This window comes from Chrysoperla carnea, chromosome X, assembly GCF_905475395.1.
Source record: "Chrysoperla carnea chromosome X, inChrCarn1.1, whole genome shotgun sequence".
NCBI classification, from domain to species: domain Eukaryota; kingdom Metazoa; phylum Arthropoda; class Insecta; order Neuroptera; family Chrysopidae; genus Chrysoperla; species Chrysoperla carnea.
The window spans coordinates 3,576,568-3,589,939 of NC_058342.1; the positions used below are offsets into that span (position 1 = coordinate 3,576,568).

Below are 13,372 nucleotides of genomic sequence, written 5' to 3' on the forward strand. Positions count from 1 at the left end.
ATATTTATTCACATCATGGTCTCTCGATTATAATTGATGTTTTTAATATGATACATACAGGCGTAAACTAAATGTTGACGAATATCTTGTCTAGTAATCTTAATTAAAGAGAATTGGATGAAATACACTCGAACCCGAACTTCTTGTTTTTTCAATTATCTTTTATTAAGATTACTAGAAAAAATATTTGTCAATATTTAGTTTACGCCTATACGTATCATATTAAAAACATCAATTATAATCGAGAGACCATGATGTAAATAAATATCGTATGCATGATTAAAGTAAACAAAAACAAAAAAGAATTAAAATATTTATACTTAATATTATATAACAATATGAAAATGTTACGAATGTTACATGAAATAGTTTATTATTTTTGGCACAATTAAACAATTTTGTTTTTAATAAACTAAAATATTATATTTTTAAATAATTTAATTTATTTTGATGTTTTTTTATTGTTTTTGATTCATCAATTATGGTTTATAAAAATGCTAAGAGTACAAAAAAATCGATTATTCCCAAAAACACATATATTATATATAACAGGAAAAGAGCCTGTTTGGCCCGTTGCCAGAGAGTATGGTATGTGTCATATGACGCTTACAAGATATGTTAAGATGTATGAGCAAACTGTTTCTCTACGAATAGCATATAATCAATATAATAAAAGAATTACGTAAGCTAGCATATGATTTTGCCAAAGAAAACATATTAAATTTTTGGCCAACTGGAATGAATTAGAATTAGTAAAATAACAGCTTCGTACTTTATATTATTTTTCCGTGGAGAGAAATAATGCAATGTCGTTCTGATTTCAGAACTTATGCGTATATATAAAATGTGGACCCAGCGATTAGTTTTCTGCATTTTCATTTTAATCTATGCATGCTTACCTTTAAGCAGTTACTTTTACTAAAAAAATAATTATTCTAATTGCATAGAGCTAGTACCTGCATATACTGTTTTAAAAGTATATGGATTTATTTATTATATTTTTATAACTGACAATTGTTGAAGATATCTTTTAGTAACAATTGCTTGTATTTCTGCATATGGTATTTCTAACTGATAGTTGAAACAATCTCAAATACTTCAATTAATAAAGGCAACATATTGCTTAATTTTTAGTCAATGTGTGAGCAACAAACTCTGTTTAATAAGGAAATTTTCTTTTAGCGTTCCGACGCAACCTTAAATTTTACTTTCTTTATATAAGCAATAAACAACATTATTTGATTGTAGTGAGCTTTAATTTTTGGAAATCCATTTCAATATTGTAAGGTGTTGGAAAATAAGTTCACTTTATTTTTAATTATATTGACACGTGTTTCGGATTTTATTCCATTTTCAAAATGTGTTCTTTGTATCACAAAAACTGCTCTTAAATACTAAATTTTTTCGTCATTATCATAGAAGTGGTCTTCAATAACAATGACTTCAACAACAAGGTCAAGATTGAAAAAATCAGGTGTGTTCAAACTAACTTGTTCTCATCTTCTTTGTTATTTCAGTTATATAGGGAAATCAGGGAGATCATTTAAAATAAGAAAATCAGAACACTTAAGGTCATACAGAAAAATAAATCTAATTCAGCCTTTGCTACCAATCTAGTGGAAGACGGTCACAAACCTAACTATAAACTGGAGGTACTATATATTGTCAAAAAGACCATAGATTAGATTAGAGTTTGAAAATTCATAAGAACAAGGATGGTCCAGATATCCTACTAAATGAAAGAACTGATTGTTTTCGATCCAAAATTTTCGCAGTTATTAAATTACGTCATTCCCACATAAATAAATTACACCCTTAAATTGTTGATTATTTTAATAGATGAATTGTTAGTGTTTTTTTTTTTTTTTTTTTTTTTTTTTGTTAAAATTCGTAGAAATGTACAGACATGTCCATTTTGTTTATTTTATTTTTGACTCTGGTGATATTAAACTTGTTGTTGTAATACAACCTACCTTATTTGTATAGTTAGTAGAAGAGTCATGTATGTTTCAGCGCAAAAGAATGGTACACTTTTCAAAAAAGGGCAAACCTAGGTGAATGTTGGAAACCTCGGTTGAATGCGAAGTTGGAGGGGATAGATGACGTCATTGACCAATAGTAAATCAAGATGGCGTTGGGAGGTGTGGTGGGGGTGAGGAATGACATAAACGGGGCTTGACCAATAGTGATGGGCGTGGTTGACAGGAGTGTGTTTCTTGGAAGTGAGGCTTAAAGGGGGCGGGAATTGGACGTTAGATGAGATAATCGAGCCCACTTTCAACCCCAAAGTATGGTACACTTTTCCAAAAAGGGCAAACCTAGGTGAATGTTGGAAACCTCGGCATTGACCAATAGTAAATCAAGATGGCGTCGGGAGGTGTGGTGTTGGGGAATAATGGCTGCCTAAGCATTGATGACGTCATTGACCAATAGTAAATCAAGATGGCGTTGGGAGGTGTGGTGGGGTGAGGAATGGCTAAACGGGGGGTTGGCTTTAACCAATAGTGGCGGAGAGTGAACAGGGGGCGGGACGTAAGGGCAAACCTAGGTGAATGTTGGAAACCTCGGCATTGGCCAATAGTAAATCAAGATGGAGTCGGGAGGTGTGGTGTTGGGGAATAATGGCTGCCTAAGCATTGATGACGTCATTGGCTTTGACCAATAGTGGCGGAGAGTGAACGGGGGGCGGGACGTTGACATTAGTCAGCAATTTTCAAGAATATGTTAATTTGACCTTGAAAAATATTGTAATTTGACACTTTATACATGATAAAATTCAAAACACGTGACCGGATGTTAATATTTTTTTATGATTAAGCAATGTAATATGACACTTGAAATTTACATAATAAAAATACATGTTCAAACTTGTTTGAATGGACTTTGATCTTAAAATAATTTTACACGTGTCAGCAATTTTCAAGAATATGTTTGACCTTGAAAAATATGATATCATCATCTTGTAACAAGTTCAAACTTGTTTGAAATAATTTTACATGTGTCAAAACACGTGACCGGATGCTAATATTTTTTTATGATTAAGCAATGTAATATGACACTTGAACGTGTTAGATAATAATTTGCAAATCTGAATTCCAAGAAAAGAATATTATGAGTCTGCAATTTTCAAGAATATGTTGAAATAGATATCATCTAACCTTGAAAAATATTGTAATTTGACACTTTAAGTATACATGATAAAATTCAAGATACGTGACCGGATGTTAATATTTTTTTATGATTAAGCAATGTAATATGACACTTGAAATTTACATAATAAAAATACATGTTCAAACTTGTTTGAACTTGTTTAAACTTGTCTGAATTCCAAGAAAAAATAATTAGTTTGAATTACGATTATAAAAATATCAAATTACAACTTTTTTAGTGGTGGGGATAATGCTATAAAAAGTGATGTACGTAGCTGTTGAAGTATCTCTTTTGAAATTCACCTTTGCTTCAGTTAGTTTTTTCCGCATATATTTTTTACGTTATTTTTATTATTATTATTATTATTATTATTATTATTATTATTATTATTATTATTATTATTATTATTATTATTATTATTATTATTATTATTATTATTTTGTTTTTGATATATTTATTATTCTAAACTTAGTCTATATATTTTATAAAAAAAAACAAATATTACTCATTTGCCAGTTAACTCTAGTGTTGAACGGTTCGGTAACGTATATTTTGCTTAGTATTTGAAAATATAACGGTAAGTGTATAAATTTTTTAAATAATATTGTGAAACTTAAATATAATTTTTTTGAAAGATGGACACCTACGAACAAAATGTTATGCAAACGCTAAACGCGGTACCTCAAGGTGGTAGCACTGATATGATGAAGAAAGTGGAGAGAGCGTTGAGGCTCATCAAGACGGTGGAGGAAGCTGAGCGATGGATGATACTTAATAAGCAGAACATCCGCTTATTCAAAAAGATGTTGATGTTAAAGAAAGAAAATCCTCTGCGTCTTGAAGCTAATATTGGACTTTGTAAATCATACCAGCGGCAACTTCACCGACTGCGATTAGATTTAGTTAAGCAAGGTGGTGGTGTCACCAAAAAACAAAATCGACATCTAATCTGGGAGACAATTGAAACCCACCACCAGGGCAGGGTGAAGACTGGTATGATTACCAATTTGGATTATAAAGATCCAAATATATTTTTCAACCGGGCATTTCCAATGTTTAGAAGACACGTTCGGCGTGAGCTAGTGAAGCATCCCCTCAAGGTAAGTAAAATTTAAGATTTATAATTTAAATAGTCTAATGAGATTTTTTTTCAGGTGTATATTATGTTCACGGGCAATTTCATTAAGCCCACCACCAAAGAGGAGGATTTGAAAACATTTATAACGTCGGCCAAGGAAATGTATCTGACAACGGACATGCAGGAGTGGTACAATGATCATGTCAAAAACTATTTGCTGAAAAAATTGGAAGAATTCCAGGAACGCGATAGCGGTTGGGCTCTTGACATGATCATAAATATTCGAGTCCACATGAATAAGTACTCTCCGATCACAGCTGGGACTTTTTGTGAACTACCACCAGTCATCAAAAATAAATTGGCTGTGGTTAATGTCCGGAATGATGACCAACACTGTTTTCTATGGTCGATAATGTCAGCACTTTACCCGGTTGAAAAGGATCCTCAACGCTTGAATAAGTACCCGCACTATAGTCATTATTTGAAATATGATGGATTAAAGTTTCCCATGTCTCTGGATCAAATTAATAAATTTGAAAAGATGAACCCGCAGCTATCGATTAACGTGTACGGCTACAAAGTTACGTTTCTACGTGATTTAGAAATTTTCCCTGTACGCGTTAGTTCGAACACTGCGGGGCAGAAAATTCATCTATTGGCTGTGGAGAATGGGAACAGTCACCACTTTTGCTGGATAAAAAATTTAGCAAAGTTGAGTCGATCGGGTGTAACAAAACACGTAGGTAAAATTTATTTATGTGATCGATGTCTCAACTATTTTGCTACAGAAGTCAAACTCCAACAGCATTCAGTAAATTGTGGTGAAAAAGAAGCGGTGCGGGTACGAATGCCTGAAACTGATGACGAGCGGTTCGTTGAGTTCAAAGATTTCAACAGCAAGGAACGTGTTGAGTATATGGTGTACGCTGACTTTGAGGCACTATTGGTACCACAACATCATGAAGACATGGAAATGGATCATGGGTCTTATACAAAAAATATTCAAAAACATGTACCCTACAGTGTAGGTTACTATGTTCATTGTACCCATGATCCCAACCAATCGTTTTATAAGGCATACCGTGGTGCTGATTGTGTCAAGTGGTTTGTTCATGAACTGGAACAAGTAGCGTACTCATTAGAGCAAAAAATAAAACACGTTAAACCAATGTATCCGCTCACCGTCGAACAAGAACTGGATTTTATGTCAGCAGAGAAGTGTCACATTTGTGATAAAGATTTCGTATCCAATTCCATACGTGTTCGCGACCATTCACATCGCACAGGTAATGTAATTTATTTATTATTTTTTAATTTCATCTAATTTTATATTAATCTATTTTAGGTATCTACCGTGGAGCAGCACACCAATTTTGTAATCTGCATTATCAAGATTCAAGGGTGATACCTGTTGTGATGCACAACTTAAGTGGGTACGATTCGCATTTTATTATTGAAGCTCTGCTGACGGAAATCGACGGTCAAGTTGATGTGTTGCCCATCAACAAAGAAAAGTACATCAGTTTCACAAAGCACGTCTCGGACATTCAATTAAGATTCATTGATTCCTTCCGATTTCTCGCAGACAAGTTGGAAAATCTGGCCTCATATTTAGATAATGATAAAAAATCCATTTTACATAAAGAGGTAAATGATAAAAAATAATTAATTTTTAATACAGGGTTGTAATTTGTTTTTTAATTTTTTATAGGTCAGTAATGATGAACAATTTCAATTGCTAACGAGAAAAGGTGTATTTCCATATGAATACATGAGTAGCTGGGGACGTCTCCAAGAGACAAAATTACCACCAAAGGAGGCGTTCTACAGTGTGTTAACAGATGAACACATAACGGATGAGGATTATAACCATGCGATACAGGTATGGAACACATTCAATTTACATACACTAGGTGATTATTCAGACCTGTATATGAAAACTGATGTGTTACTACTTGCGGATATTTTTGAAAATTTCCGTAACACTTGTATTCATAGCTATAATCTCGATCCTAGTCACTATTACACACTTCCTGGCTATACGTGGAGCGCCATGTTGAAATACACCAATATCAAATTGGAATTGTTCACGGATATTGATGACTTGTTGTTTATCGAGAAAGGAATCAGAGGCGGTGTAAGTCAATGTTCTAATCGCTATGCTAAGGCAAACAATAAGTACATGGAAGAGGGGTATGATAAAACTCAAGAAGATGTCTACCTTATGTATTATGATGTGGTGAACCTATATGGTGCAGCAATGTGTGGATACCTACCAACAGGAAATTTTAAGTGGGTCGACACACCAAACATCGAGGATGTTGCAGATGATTCACCAGTCGGGTACATTTTAGAAGTAGACCTTGAAATACCCCAACATCTACATGATAACTTTAGCGATTTACCGCCATGTCCGGAGACAACGAAACCACCTGGATCAAAACAAAAATATCTTCTGTCAACCCTTTACAATAAGACCAACTATGTCGTGCACTACAGGAATTTAAAACTGTATACACAACTCGGTGTTAAGGTAACAAAATACCACCGTGTGTTACAATTCGATCAATCTGCATGGTTGAAACCATATATTGATTTCAATACCGAGATGCGCAAGAACGCCTCAAATGAGTTTGAAAAAGCATTATTCAAACTCATGATTAATGCCATCTTCGGTAAAACCATGGAGAATGTGAGGAAACATCGGGTTGTGTACATACGAAAAAATTGGGATGGAAAACATGGTGTGAAGAAATTAATTGCCAATCCCAATTTTCACAGTATGATGGTGCTCGACAATGACGTCAGTATTGTTGAAATGAAAAAATCACAGATACGTTTCAACAAACCCATCTACATAGGCTTCACAATTTTAGACATATCGAAAACGTTTGTGTATGACTTCCACTACAACTACATGTACCAACGGTACAACCCCACAAATGTCAGGTTATTATACACAGACACCGATAGTCTAATTTATAGCGTGAAAAATACTGACGTCTTCGAGGTCATGAAACAGGATATTAATCGTTTTGATACGGCTGACTATGCACCCGACAACATCTATGGTATGCCACTACGTAATAAGAAAGTCAAGGGTTTAATGTCCGATGAAAATAATGGTGATGTTATGCTAGAATTTGTCGGATTACGTAGCAAAATGTATGCTATTCGGGTGCAAAATAAAAAAGAGACTAAACGATCCAAGGGTCTCAAGAAGTCAGCTATCCGAAAACTTACTTTTGAGGACTATAAGCGGTGTTTGCTTGAGAACCGTAACTTTTACCATGTTCAGCAAAGCATCCAATCCAAGCGACACCGCTTACATACCATCAAACAGCAGAAAGTGGGCTTATCACCATTTGACCAAAAACGATACATTACTCACAATTCATGTGAAACAAAACCATGGGGCCACTATAGCATTATTTGTTGAGTGTAAGTATTTTATATTTTTTGTTTTTAATATTTAGCTAATTTTTGCTGTTGTTTCAGAAATGTGTCCTGCTGTTGTGATGATCCTCAAAGTGGTTCGGTATTGTGATAGGTGTACAAACAATTGATAGAGTAGTGCGCATGAACAATTGATAGAGTAGTGGTGGGGGTGTAAAAAAAACTGATAGTTAGGTAGAATTATTGTAGAAAACAATTTAGTGTTAGTTTAAACATACAAAAATGCAAGACTTTGGTAATCATAATAGTGATAACAACTGTATTGTTAATATGATTAAAGATAATTGTAGTTTAAGCACTTTAAACAATGTGTTAACAAAGTATTTTAAAACATTGGTTAATATGGCAATTAAATGTGGTCGACCGGAAACTTTAAACTACCTTATTGATAAGGTAGAACAAATGGACTTAGAAGTGAAATTTTCCCCATCATCAGACGATGAAGACAAACAAATTTGGAACTGGATTTTAAAAAATATCCACTCTGGACAAAAAGATGGAATTGTAGGACTATCCATTTTTGAACAATCTTACTACAGTGTATTTACATCAAACGAGTTATCCGACTATGTTCAAGTGAAAGAAATAATTGAAAATTATCTTATGAAGAAAGATGATGATGATAATGGACACTTTTCAGAATAATAATTATAATGTATTTTCGATAATTTATAAATATATATTTTTTAAATATTATTATAATACAACTCTGTTTTTATACTTTTCAGAATAATAATTATAATGTATTTTCGATAATTTATAAATATATATTTTTTAAATATTATTATAATAAAACTCTGTTTTTATATGTTAGAGATAAAATTTTACAATAAAAATAATATTTTTACAATGTGATATTTTTTATTTTTTTATAAATCACAAGTATGTTCACAAAAGCGGTCCACTATGACAAATTTTTGTTTGTTACAAGTATGTTCGCAAAAACGTTCCACTATAAAAGGAGACTTTTTTGTCAATATATGAATTGTGTAAAGAGTCGTACCCTAACCGGACTTTAACTTTGGATCCACGTTTAGCTAAGACCTTTTCCATTAAATAAATGTTCGGATCGTGAACTTTTTGTAATTCTTCGGCATAGAAACCACCCATTACTTGAGGAAAACAAATATAATTAAATAACAAGTTTATAATAACTTTATCAAAAATTAAAAAGCCGGAGTAAAATCGGCGAAAGTCGGAGCAAAATCGACGAAAACTGGAGTAAAACCGGAGTAAAATCGGCGAAAGTCGGAGTAAAACCGGTGTAAAATCGGCGAAAGTCGGAGCAAAATCGGTGAAAACTGGAGAAAAACCGGAGTAAAATCGGCGAAAGTCGGAGCAAAATCGGTGAAAACCGGAGTAAAACCAGAGTAAAATCGGTGAAAGCCGGAGTAAAATCGGCGAAAGTCGGAGCAAAATCGGTGAAAACCAGAGTAAAACCGGAGTAAAATCGGCGAAAGTCGGAGCAAAATCGGTGAAAACCAGAGTAAAACCGGAGTAAAATCGGCGAAAGTCGGAGTAAAATCGGTGAAAACCTGTTTAAAACTGGTCTGTATCTGTTTAATACTGGTCTGTAGCTGTTTAATACTGGTTTTGACCTGTTTAATACTGGTCTGTATCTGTTTAATACTGGTTTTGACCTGTTTAATACTGGTCTGTATCTGTTTAATACTGGTTTTAACCTGTTTAATACTGGTTTTGACCTGTTTAATACTGGTTTTAACCTGTTTAATACTGGTTTTGACCTGTTTAATACTGGTTTTGACCTGTTTAATACTGGTTTTGACCTGTTTAATACTGGTCTGTATCTGTTTAATACTGGTCTGTATCTGTTTAATACTGGTTTTAACCTGTTTAATACTGGTTTTGACCTGTTTAATACTGGTTTTGACCTGTTTAATACTGGTTTTAACCTGTTTAATACTGGTTTTAACCTGTTTAATACTGGTCTGTACCTGTTTTATACTGGTTTTAACCTGTTTAATACTGGTCTGTATCTGTTTAATACTGGTTTTAACCTGTTTAATACTGGTCTGTTTAGAAAGAGGTCTGGTTTTCAAATCTAACAAGCATCATCAATCAACCCATATAATATGCTCTTTATATGGAATATAATAAATCAACTTGTACTTTAGATTAGATAAAAAAAATTTTATTTAAAAAAATTATAATTTTATATTAAAACAAAATACATAATCATCTAATTTTTTAATATTATTTATTGTTTAAATATGATCTTTTAGGTAGGGTGTCACACATAAAAACACCACAAAAATACGGAATTTTAAATTGTTTAGCATACGCATGTAGATCTGTATCGTAAAGTGCTCTGGGTTGTATTAAAATTTTAGTCTTAGTTACATTGCATTTTCATAAACAACAACCTGCTCTGAGTGTTTATTACCAGAAAATACAGACACACAAACATATCATGGTCGTCTATTTTCAGATTCACTATGAACAATTATATGTGGCCCTAGTGGTTGTGGTAAAACCAATGTTATGTTGAATTTAATTTAAGATGAAAATGGTTTACGCTTTGAAAACATTTATGTGTACAGTAAATCTGTTTACCAACCGAAATATCAATTACTAGAAGAGACTTTAAAATTAGTGAAAGGGGTTGGCTATTTTTCCACTTAGTGATACTAGTGAAATTCCTAGTCTGAATGAAGCTCGAGAAAAAAGTCTTTTCATTTTTGATGATGTGAGCTGTCATTCACAACAGAGAAGTAGAGAATACTTTAGTATGGATCGTCATCGAAAAATTGATTGTTTCTACCTATGTCAGAGCTACGCACGTGTTCTAAAGCATAACATAAGGGGCAATGTTAATTGCTTGGTGCTATTCAAAACGGATGAAATGAATCTAAAACACATATTCTACAATCATGTTGGCTCTGATATGAATTTTCAAAAATTTCATGATTTATATCGACATTGTTGGAGTTCACCAAATGGATTTGTTGTAATAATGAAAAATTTCTCTATGAATGCAGGTCGTTATAGGAATGGATTTGATGAATTTATTGAACTGTAGTGTCACCAATACTTTGTGTGTTTTTTCAGATTCATAATAATAATTTTTTTCTGTAAATTTTTTTTAAAATGTAAATTTTAATCATTAATAAATAAAAAAAAATATTTATAAGATTTTTATTAAATAAAACCTTTATTCTAATCTCATAACACGTGTAAAATTATTTTAAGATCTAATGCGATTCAAACAAGTTTAAACATGTTCAAACAAGTTTGAACATGTATTTTTATTCAAACAAGTTTGAACTTGTAACAAGATGATGATATCATATTTTTCAAGGTCAAATTAACATATTTTTGAAAATAGCTGACACATGTAAAATTATTTTAAGATCAAAGTCCATTCAAACAAGTTTGAACATGTATTTTTATTATGTAAATTTCAAGTGTCATATTACATTGCTTAATCATAAAAAAATATTAATATCCGGTCACGTGTTTTGATACATGTAAAATTATTTCAAACAAGTTTGAACTTGTTACAAGATGATGATATCATATTTTTCAAGGTCAAATCTATTTCAACATATTCTTGAAAATTGCTGACTCATAATATTCTTTTCTTGGAATTCAGATTTGCAAATTATTATCTAACACGTTCAAGTGTCATATTACATTGCTTAATCATAAAAAAATATTAGCATCCGGTCACGTGTAAAATTATTTTAAGTCGATTAAAACAAGTTTGAACTTGTAACAGGATGATGATATCATATTTTTCAAGGTTAGATGTTATCTATTTCAACATTAAAAAAAAAAATAAACACCCGGTCACGTGTCTTGAATTTTATCATGTATATTTAAAGTGTCAAATTACAATATTTTTCAAGGTTAGATGATATCTATTTCAACATATTCTTAAGAATTCTCTTTCTCCTGTCCCGTTAGATTTGGATATGAACCAGATATGAACTGAGAAATCAGAGTATTAAAGCAGATATAAAAACAATTTTATTAAAAAAATTGAAAAAATCAGAGTATTAAAGCAGTTATCAAATCAATTTTGTTAAAAAACTTATAAAATCGGAGTAGTTTTTAACAAAAACTTATAAAATCGGAGTAGTTACCAGAAATATTCACCATTCACGAGGTGAAACTTACAAACCCAAGAACATATTTATTGAAGGATTACAACAACAAAGATATAAAGGGTGGTTTCTATGCTGAAGAATTACAAAAAGTTCACGATCCAAACATTTATTTAGTGGAAAAGGTCTTAGCTAAACATGGATCTAACGTTAAAGTCACGTGGTTAGGGTTCGACTCTTTACATGATTCATATATTGATAAAAAAAGTCTCCTTTTATAGTGGAAAGTTTTTGCGAACATACTTGTAACAAAAAAATTTTGTCATAGTGGACCGCTTTTGTGAACATATTTGTGTTTTAAAAAAGGAAATGTATTTTTTTAATATGAATATATATTAGACTAGGTTCATGAAATTTTATTGAAGCAATTTTTAACTAACACAAAACAATATAAAAATATTGTTGTAATACAAATGTTTTTTGATTCATGTTTATTACTCAAAATTACTTGATGGTGCGAATATAATTATCACAAACAAGGTGTATTTATAACCTGAAAATAAGGTGGTGAGGTCATTTCATAGATAAAACAAAACAATGATTAATTAAATTATAGGTGTTTTTTATTGTAAATACAAACACATTTTAAAAAAAAACTTATCATAGACAATTATATTCATGTTTTTATTTCTATATACAATCATGATCATCACTATTTCTTCCACAATCACATCTGTCTATTTCATTACAATTTGTAGCACATATCCATGGCTCGAACCATTTCGGTATATTTCCACCATCCATTTGTTGGTATAGCATTCTACAGAGAATTTTAGGATCTATTTGTTCATACCATAAAAACATTCTCTCATCATGTCTAGCACTATCACCAATCCATTGTTTTCGGCGAATATCGTATGTACCCCAATTTTTTCTCAAGTTACTTCCATGAGTAAGATCATCACAACATTCATTTAGTAATATTTCAAACTGATTGAAATCTCTTTTAAAGTAGTTGAACTTTTTCGCATAATTTACAAATAAGATTGCATCCAAACAATTTCTTACTATAAATGCAGCAATATGAAAGCAATCATCAACTTCTAAATAAGAATACCGTAATGTGTCGATTAACTTTGTAGGTATACTCCAACGACATGCCTCCATAAGTTGATAAAATTCCATCTATAAAAATATTTGGCTACAATTTTCTAAACAGATCTTATCAAACAATACTCACATTAAAATATTCTGGGTAAATCATCTCCGAATTTTGAAACAGATCAATATGATTTTGTAGCGACATTGTACCCCATAATTGTAATGAATTAAAATAAACACCATTTTTTACAAAAATATCCATAATTTATTTAGTATTATTTTTTTTTTTAAATATCAAAAACATAAACTTTACAATTTTTTTATAACAATAACAATAATATATATATATATATCTTGCAGTAATAAAATTCAATATAGGAATGATTTGTTAAAAAAAATTTTGATGTTCTTGAACATAGTCATCATCACTATCACCATCGTCTTCGAATAGGCGCAGTCTCAGTTGGTGACTTCTTCCAATTTTCTCCTCCACCCTCAAATACCCCGGTTTTGTGTTAAA

At 31.7% G+C, this 13,372-nt stretch overlaps 2 protein-coding genes across 2 annotated transcripts; one reads left to right on the plus strand and one right to left on the minus strand.

Moving 5' to 3' along the window:
* The first annotated feature begins 3,782 nt into the window (after positions 1-3,782).
* On the plus strand, positions 3,783-7,206 carry LOC123302805. The gene is made up of 5 exons (XM_044885894.1): positions 3,783-4,250; positions 4,305-5,514; positions 5,574-5,661; positions 5,945-6,584; positions 7,105-7,206. Exons 1-5 carry the CDS (start codon positions 3,786-3,788, stop codon positions 7,204-7,206), a joined length of 2,505 nt encoding a protein of 834 aa, XP_044741829.1. The 5' UTR covers positions 3,783-3,785.
* Positions 7,207-12,404: 5,198 nt separating this feature from the next.
* Positions 12,405-13,036, minus strand: LOC123302105. Its single transcript, XM_044884893.1, has 2 exons — positions 12,992-13,036; positions 12,405-12,936 (listed from the first exon to the last, which is right to left on the minus strand). The coding sequence occupies exons 1-2, from the start codon at positions 13,013-13,015 to the stop codon at positions 12,442-12,444; spliced, it is 519 nt and encodes a 172-aa protein (XP_044740828.1). The 5' UTR covers positions 13,016-13,036; the 3' UTR covers positions 12,405-12,441.
* Between the last annotated feature and the right edge of the window lie 336 nt (positions 13,037-13,372).